The sequence below is a fragment of the Scardinius erythrophthalmus genome (genome assembly GCF_964197995.2).
Source record: "Scardinius erythrophthalmus genome assembly, chromosome: 6".
Lineage (NCBI taxonomy): Eukaryota > Metazoa > Chordata > Actinopteri > Cypriniformes > Leuciscidae > Scardinius > Scardinius erythrophthalmus.
Genome location: NC_138226.1, coordinates 28,598,052 through 28,617,791, shown reverse-complemented (window position 1 = coordinate 28,617,791; position 19,740 = coordinate 28,598,052). Strand labels below are relative to the sequence as shown.

At 36.3% G+C, this 19,740-nt stretch overlaps 1 protein-coding gene across 8 annotated transcripts in view; it reads right to left on the bottom strand.

Moving 5' to 3' along the window:
* Positions 1–19,740, bottom strand: part of myo16 (myosin XVI) — a 259,231-nt gene that overhangs the window by 117,085 nt on the left and 122,406 nt on the right. For all 8 annotated transcript variants that reach the window (XM_081368813.1, XM_081368814.1, XM_081368815.1 and 5 more), the window contains 6 exons: positions 19,013–19,088; positions 13,861–14,011; positions 12,951–13,101; positions 11,471–11,581; positions 7,111–7,176; positions 4,247–4,374 (listed from right to left, as the gene is read on the bottom strand). In XM_081368813.1, coding sequence (XP_081224939.1) covers positions 4,247–4,374; positions 7,111–7,176; positions 11,471–11,581; positions 12,951–13,101; positions 13,861–14,011; positions 19,013–19,088 — 683 coding nt within the window. The remainder of the gene's footprint in view (positions 1–4,246; positions 4,375–7,110; positions 7,177–11,470; positions 11,582–12,950; positions 13,102–13,860; positions 14,012–19,012; positions 19,089–19,740) is intronic.

Genomic DNA, 19,740 nt, shown 5'->3' with positions numbered 1-19,740 from the left:
CACTTACTGAGCTGCAGAGCTCTATTTTAAAATACAAGCTGGTGCATAAATGACAGAAGGTAGAAAATGTCCCGTGGAATGCATTTGGTAGCATCTGGCCAAACATCTGGACATCTTTTACGGTTACAGGGTTCCCACACCTTTTGACCAATACATTTCCTTTTTTTTTCATTTTTTTTTTTTTTTTTTTTTTTTTTTGGTATACTTTTAAATAAAAAGTTATTAATAAATATGTATATATGTAATTCATATGCATTTATATATAAATGCATATGAATTACCACAACTTCAACCAAAAAAATGATTATATTATATTATATTATATTATGCTGGGCAACGATTAATCACGATTAATCGCATCCAAAATAAAAGTTTGTGTGAGCTGTGTATCATTATTTTGTGTATATATATTTTTGTATAAATATATACACACATGCATGTATATATTTAAGATAAATGTGTTTTATATATAAAACATTTATATATAATATAAATTATGTATATAAATTATTTTGTGTAAAATATTTCCATGTATATACACTGTATATATTTGCATGAATATACACTGTATATATTTGCATGCATGCATGCATACATGCATACCATACATACATACATACATACCTTAAATATATACATGCATATGTGTGTACGTTATATATACAAAATAATTATACACAGTACACACACACATATTATGTAAACACAAACTTTTATTTTGGATGCGATTAATCGCTGCCCAGCAATTATATTATATTATATTATATTATATTATATTATATTATATTATATTATATTATATTATATTATATTATATTATATTATATTATATTTGTCTTCACTTACCTGCTTTTCAGCTAATCAGTGACAATCAATTGGTGAATGTTAGGTCACCTCATTAATATTAATACCTGATAAAGCTTTTATAAAGTTTATAACTTCAAACTAGATGTACCGCATCACGGTACAAAATATGACCGCCGCTCAGGCCTGCACTGGCTTTCCACAAAAATAAATGACGTGGAGTAATTTGGCTGTATTGCGTGTTTATGTATATACCTAAAAAAAAGTAATAGTATGTGCATGTCTGTCTGTGTGTGTGTGTGTGTGTGTGTGTGTGTGTGTGTGTGTGTGTGTGTGTGTGTGTGTCTGTGTGTGTCTGTGTGTGTGTGTGTGTGTGTGTGTGTGTGTGTGTGTGTGTGCGTTTATGTATGTGTGCGTACATGTGTGCGCGTGTGTGTTTGTGTGTGTGTGTCTGTGCATGTGGATTTGTATGTGTGTGTATGGGTGTGTGTCTGTGCGTGTGGATGTCAGTGTGTGTGCATGCTTGCGTTTGTTTGTATTCCTGCATGTGTGTGTGTGACAGTATCATCCTAAACCAGCAACCCTTCGCTCAACAGCACCATCTACAGGCCGATGAGTGTACAGTCACTAAATGTGCACGTAAATGAATTTATTTTATACCCCCCCATGGATGAAATTCTACAAAACTTAGCAGAGGATACCCCCAGAGGATGTCAAGTTAATCATACACATGAAATATGGTGCAGTTCTGAACATCTCCACTGAAGATAGGGGCGATTAAAGCAGAATAATATTGCATTTTCATTTTTTATGGGAGGGGCGCAAATCACAAATGAGTGATTATGGGCTAGGTTGATGTGGGCCCTTAAGAGCAACATACCAGAAAAACTGCATTTTTTGGGGTTTGGGGGGGCCCAGCGCGGGGGAGGGGGGAGGGGGTTGGGAGTGGCCCCCGGGGACCAAACGAAATGTTTCCGTAGAAGTCTAGTGGGGCTACATGCCCACCAAATTTCATGTTCCCCGGTGTTTCGGTGTCCCTGGTATCGTTGACGAAAAATTTACGGGGGCCCCAGCGCAGGGGGGGGAAGTGGCCCCCGGGGACCAAACGAAATTTTTCCGTAAAAGTCTAGTAGACCAACATACCATAAAAATTTCTTCATCCTCGGTGCCACGGTTCAGGTAGTTATTTAGGAAAAACTGCACTTTTTTGGGTTTGGGGGGGCCCAGCGCGGGGGGGGAGTGGCCCCCGGGGACCAAACGAAATTTTTCCGTAGAAGTGTAGTGGGGCTACATGCCCACCAAATTTCATGTTCCCCGGTGCTTCGGTGTCCCTGGTATCGTTGACGAAAAATTCAGTAAGGTGACAAAAAAAAAAAAAAAAAAAAACTTTGACAATCCCTATATGACCGCTTTCGCTAGCTACACTAGCGGCGGTCATAATTATCCCCTCATTCAGATCATTTCTATGCACCTTTATTTACACTGGACAACAGTTTGAGGACATGCATTTTGTCAGTCTTTGTTATTTAGAGCGTAATATTGCATCCACCTCGAAGGGGAAATTGCCACCATCCTATTGATGAAAGACTTTTTTTTACTTTTTATATGTGTTTTAAAGAAAACTTTCAGGTTAATTAATAATATAATATAATATAATATAATATAATATAATATAATATAATATAATATAATATAATATAATATAATATAATATAATATAATATAATATAATATAATATAATATAATATATACAGTGAGGAAAATAAGTATTTGAACACCCTGCTATTTTGCAAGTTCTCCCACTTAGAAATCATGGAGGGGTCTGAAATTGTCATCGTAGGTGCATGTCCACTGTGAGAGACATAATCTAAAAAAAAATCCAGAAATCACAATGTATGATTTTTTAACTATTTATTTGTATGATACAGCTGCAAATAAGTATTTGAACACCTGAGAAAATCAATGTTTATATTTGGTATAGTAGCCTTTGTTTGCAATTACAGAGGTCAAACATTTCCTATAGTTTTTCACCAGGTTTGCACACACTGCAGGAGGGATTTTGGCCCACTCCTCCACACAGATCTTCTCTAGATCAGTCAGGTTTCTGGGCTGTCGCTGAGAAACACAGAGTTTGAGCTCCCTCCAAAGATTCTCTATTGGGTTTAGGTCTGGAGACTGGCTAGGCCACGCCAGAACCTTGATATGCTTCTTACAGAGCCACTCCTTGGTTATCCTGGCTGTGTGCTCGGGGTCATTGTCATGTTGGAAGACCCAGCCTCAACCCATCTTCAATGCTCTAACTGAGGGAAGGAGGTTGTTCCCCAAAATCTTGCAATACATGGCCCCGGTCATCCTCTCCTTAATACAGTGCAGTCGCCCTGTCCCATGTGCAGAAAAACACCCCCAAAGCATGATGCTACCACCCCCATGCTTCACAGTAGGGATGGTGTTCTTGGGATGGTACTCATCATTCTTCTTCCTCCAAACACGTTTAGTGGAATTATGAACAAAAAGTTCTATTTTGGTCTCATCTGACCACATGACTTTCTCCCATGACTCCTCTGGATCATCCAAATGGTCATTGGCAAACTTAAGACGGCCTTGACATGTGCTGGTTTAAGCAGGGAAACCTTCCGTGCCATGCATGATTTCAAACCATGACGTCTTAGTGTATTACCAACAGTAACCTTGGAAACGGTGGTCCCAGCTCTTTTCAGGTCATTGACCAGCTCCTCCTGTGTAGTTCTGGGCTGATTTCTCACCTTTCTTAGGATCATTGAGACCCCACGAGGTGAGATCTTGCATGGAGCCCCAGTCCGAGGGAGATTAACAGTCATGTTTAGCTTCTTCCATTTTCTAATGATTGCTCCAACAGTGGACCTTTTTTCACCAAGCTGCTTGACAATTTCCCCGTAGCCCTTTCCAGCCTTGTGGAGGTGTACAATTTTGTCTCTAGTGTCTTTGGACAGCTCTTTGGTCTTGGTCATGTTAGTAGTTGGATTCTTACTGATTGTATGGGGTGGACAGGTGTCTTTATGCAGCTAACGACCTCAAACAGGTGCATCTAATTTAGGATAATAAATGGAGTGGAGGTAGACATTTTAAAGGCAGACTAACAGGTCTTTGAGGGTCAGAATTCTAGCTGATAGACATGTGTTCAAATACTTATTTGCAGCTATATCATACAAATAAATATTTAAAAAATCATATATTGTGATTTCTGGATTTTTTTTTTTTAGATTATGTCTCTCACAGTGGACATGCACCTACGATGACAATTTCAGACCCCTCCATGATTTCCAAGTGGGAGAACTTGCAAAATAGCAGGGTGTTCAAATACTTATTTTCCTCACTGTATTTTTTTTATTGTGCAAGTAAGACATGAAAAGGTGAAGAATGAATGACAGATGTAGCAGTGTTATGCTTGTCAGTGGGCGGCACCTGATGATGAAACACTGTGGGCGTCGCTCCTGCAGCATCATGTGATAAGCGCGCTCAGCTGAAGAGAAGATATGAGGCGGGAGAGAGGAACACAGACGACCACTGGAGCTCAGATACAACTGACTGACCTGAGAGAGAGAGAGAGAGAGAGAGAGAGAGACAGAGAGAGAGAGATAAGCATTACACATTTACATAACTCTGCTAATTTCCCATGACCTGTGCTTGTTAGTATTGCGATTCTTCAAACACTCTGGTCTGGATTAGTACTAAACCTTTAAGCATTAAACTCCTGCAGTTAATTAAGCCGGAGGTGCTTAACGTAAAGACTCTTTAAACACTCTTTAGACATTTAAAACTTTATTTTGTAGACAATTTCAGGTCTTCGTCTTAGGTTTGCTATCTTCTATTGCCTTTTGTAAGTTAAGAAACGTAGAAATGTAAGTTAAGAAATTCTAAATGCGACCAAAAGTAATTACATCATTGTGATATTTGCTTATGAAATTCTGACTAGTCTTTATTCTTACATCTACAACATGAATACTGAATTGTGATTGGTCTTTTCTTACTTGCATTTATTTAAACATTTATAGCCACAGCACAGAAACTTGATCCTTTGGTCCAGGCAATTCAAAACAAGACGCTGAGCATCATGGTGACAGCTAAACGGCTTTGATGCGAATTTCACTTACACACACACACACACACACTGCGACACTGCAGATTGAGAGAGTGAGAGAGACAGAGTATATATGTTTCTTGTTTGTTTGTTTATTTGTGCTTTGTGCAATGCTTTGGCAATATGTACCCAAATATGTCATGCCAATAAAGCAATATGAATTGAGTAAAAACATGACCCTTTACCACTGAGACACAACACACACATATTGTACACACAAGGGCACAGGAAGGAGAGAGGAAGAGAGAGTTGCAGGCTGTGTATGAATCATGGAAATTGCAGCCTTAAAAGGCAGTACACTGAGGTAAAAAATTGACCAAATGTATGAACACCACATCCATATGTGCAGAAGGCTATTGCCACAGGGGCTGTTTACACCTGACCACTTCATGCGTTTTCTCAGATCGGATAGCTATCCGATCGTGAAAAGACCAGGTGTAAATGCCCTCCGAAACGCATTCGAGACGGATTTGAATCCGATCGCTCAAACCACTTCAGGAGGTGGTCTGGGCCGCATTCCAGACAAAACTGGACAAGTGTAAAAGCATCTGGTTGTTGAAACCACATACAGTATGTAAACTGTACTCCTCCCAAAAATGCTAAAAATATAAATGTGTGAGAGGGTGTTATAGGCTATATGTAATTGCGGTCTTTGATTTAGAAATTTTAGCTGATGATCAATAAAATGCAGCTCATATCTGTTGCTTTCGGTGACGTGCACTCCATTAAATCTGCATATAGTGCGGGAATTGAAGATCGGATTTAAATCCGTTTTGCAAAAACACATTTATGTGACCAGGTGTAAATGGAATCGTTTTGATAAATCAGATAGCTGTCCGATCTGAGAAAATGCATGAAGTGGCCAGGTGTAAACAGCCCCATAGACAAAGTCAGTCTACTGCTGTGAAATTCCTTCATCTGGTTTTAGAAGGCAGCATACATTAGATGAACATTTCACTTTTTGCTTATGATAACCCACAATCCTGTGCATGGACAAAACAACAGACACACACACACACACACACACACACACACACTCAACAAAACAAAACAAAACAAAACAAAACAAAACAAAACAAAACAAAACAAAACAAAACAAAACAAAATCAAACCAAAACATAAAAAGCAAAAAAAAAAAAAAAACATCAAAACAAAAAAAAGGACCACCCCCCCAAACAAAACAAAAAAACCCTAAACAAAACAAACACCAAAACAAACATTAAACACAAATTGAAATTGAATCTAACATTTTATTCTAGTTAAAAGTTAGTTAAAAATATATATTTAATAATATTTTAGTTTAGTCAGTATAGTTTGGATTTTAGACCGAAGTGATTGGAATGTATTGAAAATTAGCCATACAGTATCACTTGGACAGTTTGAAGGGACAAGACGGAGGCTGTGCACTGAAGGACAGAGATTGATATACAGACCCTGGATTAAAGTATGTGAGAAAGGGGGTCAGGTGATGTAACCTGAGCATGATGGTGGTCTGAGGCCATCACAGATGATGCTATATGTCCTTCTCTTTCAATGCGTCATTCTGCCTCTGAGCCCCAATCTGGGGGACACACAGGACAAATCATGCCTGAAATGAGTCTCTGATGCAGGGGGCCAACAGGGGACAGACGCCCCAGTGGACCCACTGCATATCATTTATAAAGTGTGTGTGCGTGTTCTATCTACTCCTCTGCTCCCCTTCACGTGCCAATAAAGCGTTACGCCGGACAGATGGTCATCTTGTCATCTTTTATTTTTCTTAGCGGTGGGCAGCACATGCTGTGTGTCCCTGATGAGTGTGTTCTCATCAACTCTGTCTTTCTGTGGACAGCCAGCTGTATCTGAGGAGACGGCAGTCGAGCTTGAGAACTTGAGAACCTCTAACAATATCGAGGAATATACAGAAATAAATAGAGGAAGGAGGGGAGAAGATCTGATGGGTAGATGAAGAGGGCACAGGAAGTGGGTGCTGTATGTTGAGTAGGCTATCACTGTCAGGAAGGACATGAATAATTTATCAGAAGATCAAGTCCTGTTTGAACTAGATGTGTAGCGCTGCGTTTAGTGTGTGAACTAGAGAACAAATCAAAAAGGCCAGATATACAGATGCACATTCTAAATCATACTGCTGATGAATTGAATATTGATTTCATTAAAAAAATAAAAACACACACTTGTCTTTACTTACGAGATTAGAGTAGATGGGCAGGTCCTTGTAAGGGTTAATGAGGAGAAGAATGTGTCCAATGTACGTCTGAAAATACAGAGAATTTGAGTTATCATGTAAACAGTGACATTCCATCATATTGCACACAAATAATGACAAGAACTGCCTGAAATTAGTAGTTTCAATTTGAAACTGGTTGGTGCTACGCAACTTCTGGGAGTCGGGGAACACCAGTCTCCTTCGAAATGTTGTTACGTTTGCTGGGTTGATGAAATGAGAGCTTTTGAGGAAGAACTAATCACTGTTTTTGAGAGAGACTGTAAGATCAACAACATAAAATCTTTGAAAGATAATTGTCTGAGCCACTTAGTAGCTAGTAATATGCAGTGGTGGTCAAAATTATTGGCACCCTTGGTAAATATCATTCATCACAATAGGTAAAAACAAAGATTACAGTTCTGATGTGCAGCGAAAGCTTGTATAGCTACATGAAAGTGACTGTAAGAAAATAACTAAAGCATTGAACATTTCCATTTCCACCATCAGGGCAATAATTAAGACGTTGCAATTAAACCGGAGATGTTATGAATCTGCCTGGATGATGACGTGTGACTATATTGGCTTAATGCATGGCGAGGAATATAATTTGAGTGGCTTAAGACTCGACAAGAATCATGGCTTGAGATTTGTGAAAAAATGAAATTAGTCTTGGGGTCAGAAAGACTAAACTCCACGGAACGGGTTCTACGGTCAGATGAAACTAAAAAATAGCTTTTTGGCAGTAAACCCACCTGATGCATTTGGTGCATGCAAGCATGCATGGTTAAATATACAGCTTTATCTTTAATGTTGAGGGCCTATTTTTCTGCTGGAGGTCCAGGACATCTTGTTCAGACACAAGACATCATGAATTCTATCAAATATCAACAGATAAAAAAAAAAAAAAATCACAACCTGCTAGAAATCTTATAACGGGCCGTGGTTGGATCTTCCATCAGGACAATGATCCAAAATAAACATCAACATGCAAATGTGTCACTGAGCACAAAATGAAGGTTCTGCCATGGCCATCCCCGTCCCCTGACCTGAACCCTATAGAAAACTGAAGAGGAGAGTCCATCAACATTTGAAGGATCTTGTTCTTATTGTTTTTTTAAGGTACTTTTATTCAGCAAAGATGCATTAAATTGATCAAAAGTGACAGTAAAGTCATTTAAAATATTGAAAAATATTGTTTTTAATAAATGCTGTACTTCTGAACTTTTCATTGACCAATTCATCTTGAAAAAAGTGTCACGTTTTCCACAAAAAACTTTAAGCAACACAACTGTTTTCAACACTGATAATAATAAAAAATGTTTCTTGAGTGCTAAATCAGCATATTACAATGGTTTCTGAAGGATCATGTGACACTGAAGGCTGGAGTAATGATGCTGAATATTCAGCTTTGCCATCAGGAATAAAATGTATTCAGATATTTTAAAATGGTAATAATATTTCACAATATTACGGTTTTTACTGCATTTCTGATCAAATAAATGCAGCCTTTGGTAAGAATAAGAGACTGCTTCCAAAAACATTTGAATGGTAGTGTACTTATGTAGTTCTTCCATGTCAATGGCATCACCTATTTCAGATAAACTCACCCTTTAACACAACAGAAAAACAAAACAATCTAAATTGTATCCAGCGGTTATGATGGCACTCATGAGTCCCAAGGGTTTCAGTACAGGCCAACAGCTAAGTTACCTCTCATCAGGGTCACCAGCCTCAATCCTTGCTCCTGGTCAGAATACTCAATAACAAGACTTATCACCAACACCACAGCAATGCCTCCTGGGAATAGAGGGCCAGGTTGCTGCTGTATAGTCTAGTGAGCTCTCAAGAGCAACCTGAAGGTCAATTACCTTTTAGTCTTAGTTTCACAAAACATCTGAAGAATACTGGCATACTTGGGCTCTTTCTCAGAGGATCGTGAACACGTCCAACCTATTTGCTATGACAAGACTCAGAAAAAGTGAGAGCATAGAGAATCCTTTGTTGGTGTGGAGGTATACTAGTCCATATTAGAGAAGCTTGTATCAACATCTAGAGGTGAATGAACTAAATAAGCAACATCAGACAGGACTTCTCATCTGCTGAGGGAAACATGGATCAATTTCCTCTTACAAAGTGCATGTCTGGCATCTCTCACTCTTTCCATCTCATCCTAAACGATCAGTAACCATCACCATCTCGATCCATCATTGCAGTAATGACAGACATCATTAGACCCCATTACAGTGTAACACAAAAGGCCCCATCTCTGCTCTCTCCCTCCGTATCAGTAGGGAGACTTCATTATGCCCCATTGAAAAGTGTGGGAATAGCAGTGGCCATTAAGCACAGATTTGGCTCCGGTCATGAAGGAGCACAGTGTGTAGTCGACTGCCAGGCATTACGGACCGCAGGCCTGTTTGAACGATCCAAGTTGAGGTGGGGGATGAATATAGAGATGGATTTATTCCTTTAATTGTGTTCTGATTGATTCAGAAGAAAAGAAAACTCTCCTTTAGGACAGAACAAGTCATGCCACATGAAGAGAGGGTGTATATGCGTGCGACTGTAAGAATGGATGCTCTACTGAGTTGTTCACGCTGAGAATTGCTCTTTTGAAAAGAAAAACAAAAGTAATGTACCGTGCAAACATGTACTGTAAACTAGGTAAAGGTACATCATGAAAAACACAAACTCAATCCTAAGGGCCCTATTTTAACGATCTAAGCACATGGTCTAAAGCGCAAGTTCACTTAGGGCGTGTCTGAATCCACTTTTGCTAGTTTAACTACGGGAAAAATGGTCGGCGCACCCAGCGCATGGTCTAAAAGGGTTGTCCCTATTCTCTTAATGAGTAATGGGTGTGTTTTGGGCGTAACATGCAATAAACCATTCAGAGTCTCATCTCCCATTCCCTTTAAAAGCCAGTTGCGCTCGCACCATGGCGGATTGCTAATGTATTTACATGACGGAATTTGATAGTGGAAAGACTGAACGCATCTCCAGTGTGAATACGGATCTGCTCGTGCATGATGTTAAAGCGTGCAAGCAGACCATCTATGGGACAAGCCGGATTCAACCATATATTTATATACACAAAAATAATATTTTACATTGTAATCATTTTATTTTTTATATTTGGCATGTTTGTCTGCTCCTTTAAATAACAAAAAAATAATACTAATACTATTGACTTTAGACCAGGTTTCAGTTGGTCAATGGTGCAGTCTATTTCATTTGCCTCAAAATAGCAACGCGCCAACAATGCGCCTGAACACACCTTGTTTTCAGACCAGCACACCCATGCGCGCACAACTGGACGCAAATGTATTTGTTATTTAAACAACTAGGCGCAGGACTAGCAAAAAAAAAAAAAAGCAAAAAAAAAAAAAAAAAAACATTGCGCCGGGTGTATGATAGGCCCCTAAGAGTAAAAAAAAAAAAAAAAAAAAAAAAAAAAAAAAGTAGCAAATGCTCATAAATCTAAATCACCAGTGTTTGAAGAAAGAAATGTAAAACGTAGAATATGGCCCGTTTAATATTAATAGTAGTAATGCAATTGGCAGTATCCATGGTGGCAGTAATTGAAAGGAAACTGATTCACTGCATCCGAATATGCCTACCTCCATACTTTATAATAGGCGAAAAACAGTATGCGAGTCAAGTAGTAAGTCCGAATTCACAGTATTCATAAAAGAAGATTTGTGAATGGAGGTGAAGTGATGTAACTGAAGCTGGTAGGTCACATGATAATGACAGCATGGCGAATGTTGTCAGTCCTAACATCCGGATTACATTAATACTACACACTAAACATACTTTTTTTAACGTATATTTTTTTAATCGCATATACAGTATGCGAATGAGTTAGTACCATTGTAGGATTACAGTAGCATCAAGACATGTAGTAAACGTCAGAGGCCAAGATTTATAGCAGCAACAGTCATGGCAGTAATAGTAGCAGTAACGACAGCAGCCGTTAACAGAGAGTCAATGTCTTTTCATCTCCCCAGGGCTGGCTCAAGTCTTTGGCCTGAATACAGTGAGACCTAGAGGGCTGCCATCCAAACACCAGTCCCTGGCCACACTACAAACAGAGGCCTTGGCCGCTCTCCAAGACCACAAGACAAGAGATCCAGCAGCAATGAGTGTGCGAGAGGCACACTGGACCGGATGGCTTGGTGAAAGAGTGCATGATAGAGGCCAGAATCCGGATGTCGCCTCCCTCAGAGTGGGTTAAAACAGAGAATGGAGGGCTCTTGCTGGAGGGGCTAGACTAAGGGTTGGAAAACCAAAGGCAAAACAAAAGCCCAATTATAGTATATGTGTTTGTATATTTACATACATATATCTGGTCGTTGGCGAAGCGCTTCTGCATCTCGTAGAGCAGGCTGCTGTCCGTGAGCTCGCTGAGGGATGCAAGGTCATCATTAGGGGCAGGAGGCATCAGTTTAACCTGAAACACATTATCATATACATAAAAAAAAAAAAAGAATAATAAATAAAATCTCCATTTGTGTTCCACAGATACACGATAACAGCATTTGGATTTGGAATCATACAAGAAACGTACATAGTTAATGTTTATCTTTGGGCAAACTATTAGGTGAACTATATTTTAATAAAAGCCCCTGGTTTTATTGTGCATGACTATAAAGGGCACGTTATTACAAAAATAGGTAACAATTCTTACTATTAACAAGTTGCTTTTTAGCATGCAAATTACTATAATATCCGCTGTTTATTAGTACTTCTAAAGCACATATTAATGCCTTATTCTGCATGACCATATTCTACATTCCTAATCCTAACCAACCCCTAAATTTAACAACTACCTTTCTAACTATTAATAAGCAGTAATTAGCAGTTTGAGGCAAAAGTGATAGTTAATAGTTCAATTTTTTTAGACTATTATGCTCACCAAGGCTGCAATACAGTCGAAATGTGTAATCACGCATAATAAACATTTTCCATTTTAATATATTTCAAAAAGAAATGTATTTCTCTGACGGCAAAGCTGAATTTTCAGCATCATTACTTCAGTCTTCAGTGTCACTTGATTCTTCAGAAATCATTCTAATTTTGCTGCTCAAGTAACATTTCTTATTATTATCAATGTTAAAAACAGTTGTGCTGCTTAATACATTTCTTCAGGATTCCATGATATTATGAATGTTTGTATTGTTTGTTTGTTTTTTGAACAATTTAACGCACCATTTCTGAATAAAAGTTATTTCTTTCAATAAAAAAAAGAACTTTGAACGATAGTGTAAATGCATTGTGATTACATGTCGTGTTGTCTTATCAATAAAATGGTAAAAGAAGTGGTTCTTTCTGCTTCCTAATACACACCCATACACTCAACTTTCAGCTCACACAGCACTGCATGCCTGAGAGTAATGGAACCGCTTTCCTCTGTTTTATCAGAGGTCAAGGGTGTGTAGGGTCAGAGTGTGCAGTGGGATAGATTACTAATGCTCTCTACATCCAAACTATGACTGATTCTACTCACTGCACACCGATAGCGAGGCAGGACTTTCTCAATGCATTGATCCAAAACCTCCTTGGTGAGACAGGATCTAAGTGTATTAGATGTTACTCATTTCTCTTTATTACCCTTTAGAAAAAAGACAAATTACTCTGAATGTGCAAGACCAGAACAGAATACAATTGCTCTGTGCAAGTGGAATGTATGGGATCGGTTCAGTTTTATACTGTAAATTAGTGTGGCTATGCATTGAAGCTATGCTTTAAAACCTATGACTTTTTTATACACATTCTTTAGAATACAATTTTCCCCAGATAGTTCTCATCTCTCCTCTGACCTGTTCCAGTTTTCCTGCAGTGCTGGGATACGGTCCATCCAGCCCGTTATCAAGTGAAGGCTGCTGAGTCAGAGCTCCTCCTGAGTCCCTGAACATGGCCTCCTTCTCCAACAAACTGTCCCTTCTAGAGATGGGTAGAGCCATAGTAGCTCTGAAGGAAGGGAGAAACAAATTGACTTTATATATATTTTTATATATATAAAAATCCATCTTTGCTGCATCTGAAGTGGCATTTAGTTGTATATACCGACTGTTTAATGCAGCTCAGAGGTGACATGAATGCATTTATACCTTAATTGCATAAATAATGATATGAGATGAATGTTTTGAATATAACATTTAGAAATATAGAATTATTTTAAAAAAGTACTTAAAATATTAATTTAAAACCACCAGTAGCTGGTTTTAACAAGTAATTAAATAATTCAACCGATTCATTCAAAATGGCTGATTTATTCAGGTAATAAGCACGTGACTTTATGAATAAGTCATTGAATCATTAACTCAACTGATTCGTTCAAAAACTCAGATTCATTTAGTAACAAAACACCACTGTGTGTTGATCAGAGATGCACAATGGTTTCGCTGTGGCTTTGTTTGAAGCTATTTTTGCTTGCAAAATGAAGCAATATTGTCCCTAAAATAAAAGTCACTTCATATTAACATCGTTTATTGAACTTTTGTATAAAATCAATCACATTTGCAGCTGTACAAATTTTTGAGGAGATTTTAATATTGCCTAACTATTTCATGTTATAAATATAAAACACATGTACTCATACAGGGACATTTTTTGTCTTTTGCAAGTCATTTCTTGATGTCGTCTGGATTCTCTAAAATCTACAGTCCATGGACTGGCCAAACATTCACTGAATCAAGAATAAAGTCTGTAAATAACTACTATACATACAGTTTTTTTACAGGCAGGTTGTTGTCCTGGTTGACCTCTGTGCAGTGCTCTTCTGATTGTGGAGACGGGACCGAGGGGTCTGTCTGTCTCTGTACCCAGAATTCCTCTGCTCTCATCAGCATATCTGCAATCTGCTCAGTAGCAGCGACGTCTGAAAAAAACAAAAAAAACAAAGTCGCAGTGGGTCAATGTATAAATCATCTTACTGGAAGTCAGAAGTGACTGTAACAGAAGAGCTGATGTAAGCCAAATATAGATGAAGTTGATTTCAAAGAGACTTATTTTATCTTTAAATAAAGTAAAAATCTTCAAAATAAGAAAAAGGCAATATTGGTTTGGAAAGGCAACGTTATTTAAACATTCCTTTTTGGGTGAGCTATTCCTTTTGAAGGAGAAGGCAGACAGTTTAATCTTTTCAAAATCTGACAATTATTAGTGACTAAAGATGGCATTTATTATGTCATTTTGAGCCATGATTTCCCCTGGGATCCAATCAATGTTCTCCCTCATTCCCTCTGTATGTCTCACCCCCTGCTGTCTCTCGCATGGATCTGTCCGTTTTGTGACGGGCATTGAGCCCTGCTGCAGATTGATCCATCTGTGCTCTGATTGGGGGGGACGGAGAGACAGACAATCCTTCCCTCCTAAAAGAAACCCTAAGAGAGGATAAGGGACCAGCCTTTTGTCTTTCTGAAGAGAAAGAGAGTGACACCCAAAAGGACAATCCTCCAAATCACACACATTCTCTCAGAAAGTCAGATATATACCACTGCTCTCTAAAGAGACTTTAAGTGAAAAGAAAGGATTCACTTTGGCTCTGCGTTTCATCCCAGACATCCTTGAGTTAAGCCGGGGTCTTAGAATGAGCTATTGATTAGAGTCTGAGATGCGGAGCGTTGGGGAAAGACTGATCTAACACCTTGCTGGAGGTTTAGTACGAGGCGCACGAGTCTCTGTCTTGCAAGCCAAGTAGCACACTGAAAGAGTGAGATCATAATCAATAAGTTTGTTGTTTTCCAGTACAAAATAAATAACTCTAAACATCCTCAAGATACTTGAAGCAAAATTGCATAAGATACCAAGACTTTTCAGGGAAACGTGCTTCTTGCAATACGTTTATTTTTCTTATCCCATTGGCAAATTATTTTATTCTTGATAACATATTTTTTTCCTCTGAGGTTCCTCAAAACAAAAACAGTGCTGCATTTAATTTCACAAGCAAACAGGGTTATTGCATAGTAGTCCTAAAGGCATACTAATAAGAAAACAGTACATTTAAAGGGTTGTCAAGTCTGCGTAATACCCCATATCAAAAATACCCCAATGACCATATCTAAGATATCAAAACTACAAATTTGCCAATTCCATACATAAAAACATATTTTAGTCACTTGTACTAAGTGAAAACCACTATCACAGTGATCATAAACCGCTTAAAGGCTCCCTAACAATGGCCACCCTTCACAAAACAAAACATCTAGCACAGTGTTATCATTAGAAGAATATCAATTAATTAATTAATTAATGTTTACAGCATTATGTTAGTGCTGTGTGTTACCCTGATGGGGTTTTGTGGTTGTTATGACCATGTGCACCATCTGTATGTGAGTATTGGCCGTGTTTTATGGACAGGCAACTTACAATGAACTCATATCCATCGTGGGCTTTTTTTAATTTTACCACCTGTATTATCAATACATTTTAAATTTAAATAGTAGTTGATTGATATATTAACATTATATCAATAACATAATATAGTTATAAGTTGTAAAATATACAGGCAGCAATATTCCATCCCGTAATACCTGTATATATACACTATTATTTTTATTTTTTTATATATTTATATATATATTTTTTTTTTTACAGTGAGCATATCCCTAGCAATTCCAAGATCAAGGGTTTGACTACCAGGTTACTGGGGAAAAAATGTACAGTAACCGTAAAATGTGAAATAAGTATCACTCAATGTAACTCGACGCCAAGTGAAATCAATTTTGATATGTAAACATAGACAGTGATTTAACATGTTGTTTCTCAATAACCTGTTTTTGCAGGCAAGTTTTCATAAATGATCTGTGTGGATTGGGGAGGGAACTTTGAAGTGTGACTGTTACAATACATAATTTTAAAAAAATAATAAAAAAAATCTTGTTTTTAATTATATTTCCCTTTGAAACTCTTGGCTTAAATGAGTCGTGACAGTAGTTGTGATATTAAGAACCTGAGCCACAGGCTAGTGGAAACAGTTTCACAGACATCAGCAGAGTAGCGGACAGAACTGAGTGAATCTACCCGGCTATGAATTATGCACACCCGACAGAAAGCTCTAGAGAGGAAGAGCAAGTGTGTAACAAATCCCTGACAACTTTGGCTTCTGTGTAAAAAAAAAAAACAGAAACTTACTACATACACAGTAATATCTGGTAGATTTAATATCCTCCACATACTATGGATGGGGCAATAGGAAAAATATTCATATTATATATTAAATATATCTCAACATTTATATACACTTTTGCTCTGAAATTATTTAAAAGGGAATGAACTGTAAGAACTAAGACAGTAAAAAAATTAGCAAGAAATATAAGACACTTCTTTGAAGATATAAGGTTTAGTAACACTATCGCTCAAATGTTTTGGCATCAGCATATATATATATATATATAAAAAAAAATATATATATATATATATATATATATATATATATATATATATATAAAATGTATATATATATAAAAAAAAAATATATATATATATATAAATATATATATATATATATATAAATATATATATATATATATATATATATATATATATATATATATATATATATATATATATATATTTTTTTTTTTTTTTTTTTATATATATACATTTTATATATATATATATATATATATATATATATTAGGGCTGTCAAAAGATTAATCGCGATTAATCGTATTCAAAAAAAAAGTTTGTGTTTACATAATATATGTGTGTGTACTGTGTATAAATATTTTGTATATATAAATACACATACATGCATGTATATATATAAGAAATATTTGCATATACATATACTGTATATATTTATATATAATTTATATTATATATAAATATATTTTTTTATATATAAATTACACATTTTTCTTAAATATATACAAGCATGTGTGTGTATTTATATATACAAATTTAATTATACACAGTACACACACATATGTTTAAACACAAACTTTTATTTTGGATGCGATTAATGTTTTGACAGCCCTAATATATTATATACTTTTATATATACTTATATATACTTTTTTTAATTTTACCACCTGTATTATCAATACATTTTAAATTTAAATAGTAGTTGATTGATATATTAACATTATATCAATAACATAATATAGTTATAAGTTGTAAAATATACAGGCATTATATTATATATAAAAATTATATATATATAAAAATTACATTTTTTCTTTGAGACAATGTTTTGTAAAAATGTCTAAACTTAGGTCATGTCCAGGTCATACTTCAATAATCTTTACCAACTTGATAGATGAACTTACTGATGGAAATAATAAATAAATGAATCCATTTAGTCCTGGTGCTAAACTTGATGATGACCCAAAAGAAATTCAAGAAATCATAATTTTTGTTTGAGTGACTTTCAAGGTGAAATAAAGCTAAAAGAGATGTACCAATGTATCGTTTTTTTTTTTACGATTTTTGACCAATTCACAACCATCAGCATATCGGCTATAACATGAACGACCAATATAACAAACCGATGGTTTATAAAAAAAAAAATACTTCTTATTTTTTTTTCTTAAGTAAAAAAAGCCGCATATCAGACAGCGCATGACTAGTGAATGGAATATATTTTTGTTATACGAGTTAAATGTTATTTGCTCTCCAAAACTGAAGCCTGCTGCAACTCACAGTATCACGACTTCCGTTGTGTCCCAAATACACTCTCACACAAAGACTTGATTCTTGACAATATGCCATCAAACATCATGGAGTTTGTAGTCGTCTTTTACACTGATTTGTACAGGCCGTGAAAAAGAAGCCAAAAATTATATATGAGACAGCAACTTGAGCAGACACGGGGAGAAAAATATTAGTTTTTTTGTTCCTGCTTCTCAATGCCTTGCACTTTTTAACTCACAAATGCGCACACTACATGAGTGAAGGGAACACAATGCAGTCTGGGACTGCATTTGTCAAGTACACTACCAGTAGAAAGAACTATCTTATGCTCACCAAGGCTGCATTCATTTTATTGAATAATAATCATGTGAAATATTGTTACAATTTAACAAAAACTATTTTATATTTAAATCTTTTAAAACGTAATTTATTCCTGTGATGGTAAAGCTGAATTTTCAGCCTCATTACTCCAGTCTTCAGTGTCACATGATCCTTCAGAAATCATTCTGATATTCTGATTTGCTGCTCAAGAAACATTTCATTTTATTACCAATGTTAAAATCAGTTATGCAGATTAATATTTTTTTTGTGGAAACCGTGATAATTTTTTTAGGTTTCATCGATAAATTAAAAATAAATAAATAAAAAAACAAAACAAAAAAAAAACAGCATTTTTTTTTTTTTTTTTTTTTTACATTTTAAATGCCTTCGTCACTTTTGCTATCCTTGGATACTTGATAAATAAAAGTAATAATTTGTTAAAAGAATTAAAGAAATCTTGCTGACCCCACACTAGGTGAAAAATCTAAAGCAGCAATATTGAGTCTTACCAAATAAAAAATAAAAATAAGAAAAATTAAGTAAAAAGAGATAAATTACAATATGCTTAAGGAAAATTAAGCCCTTATTAGGACCTTTTTTGTATTATTAACATGACTGTAGCACATTTTCTCGCCAATTCTCATAAAAATTATGCAAAAAAAATATAATTCTCATGATTGCAAGATAAACATACAACAGCCTTATATTCATTTTGTTTTACAGTAACTGTTGACTTGTACACTTAAAAATATTATAATCCTTGAATAATCATTTAATAATAATTATGCTCTACAGACAGACACCTTCCAGCAATGAGAATTTGAACGGAAAAGGATGTAATCTATACCAAGCTCCCCCTAGATATCAACATCAGTGACTGAAAACTTTGTATTGGTCGACCACATTGAATGTGTCTTTGTACCTGAGGGCTTGTCCTGGTTGCAGTTCAGTAGAGTTGGATCTGCTTTGTGCTTCAACAGCTGGCTCACAATGTGGGTCTGTAGGGATACAAACACACATCCATGACTTGAGAGGAACTCAAAGAGAATACTGAAATATGTAGGTCACATCTTAAAGATGGCTGCATCCATCAGCTCTGCTCCTGCCTCCTGTGCCAAACATATGCTAACATCTCACATTCACACACTCAGCAGTGTGTTCATTAGTCACTGCCTGCACACAGATATACAGAAATATTTATCGAAAATTGTTTACTTGTCTTTTTAATTCTGTTACTGTGCTACTGCTTGCTTTACACACACACACACACACATAGTTCCAGGCACTATATTTCAGATTCAATATTGAAGTCATGCTGCAAAAGTGTGTGAGACTGTGTGTGTGCATACACTGTATGATGTAAAAGCATGTTTGATGCATTATGTATGCGTGTGACCAGCTTTGGGGATAAATACGACAGAATAACTTGCAAGATGGCAGGTGACTTCATTCGAAATTAACCCTCATCCTTTCCACGGGTCATTTAGAAAATGTTAGAAATTGGGTGTTCATCAGAGGAGTCCAAGGACTTTTGTCGCACTTGAACCACAAATTCACAAAAAATAAATAAATAAATAATGGATTCTAGTTTTGCGGTTGAAATAAAAAAAAGTAGCAAATCCTTCCCTCGTGGGTCAATTTGACCCTCAT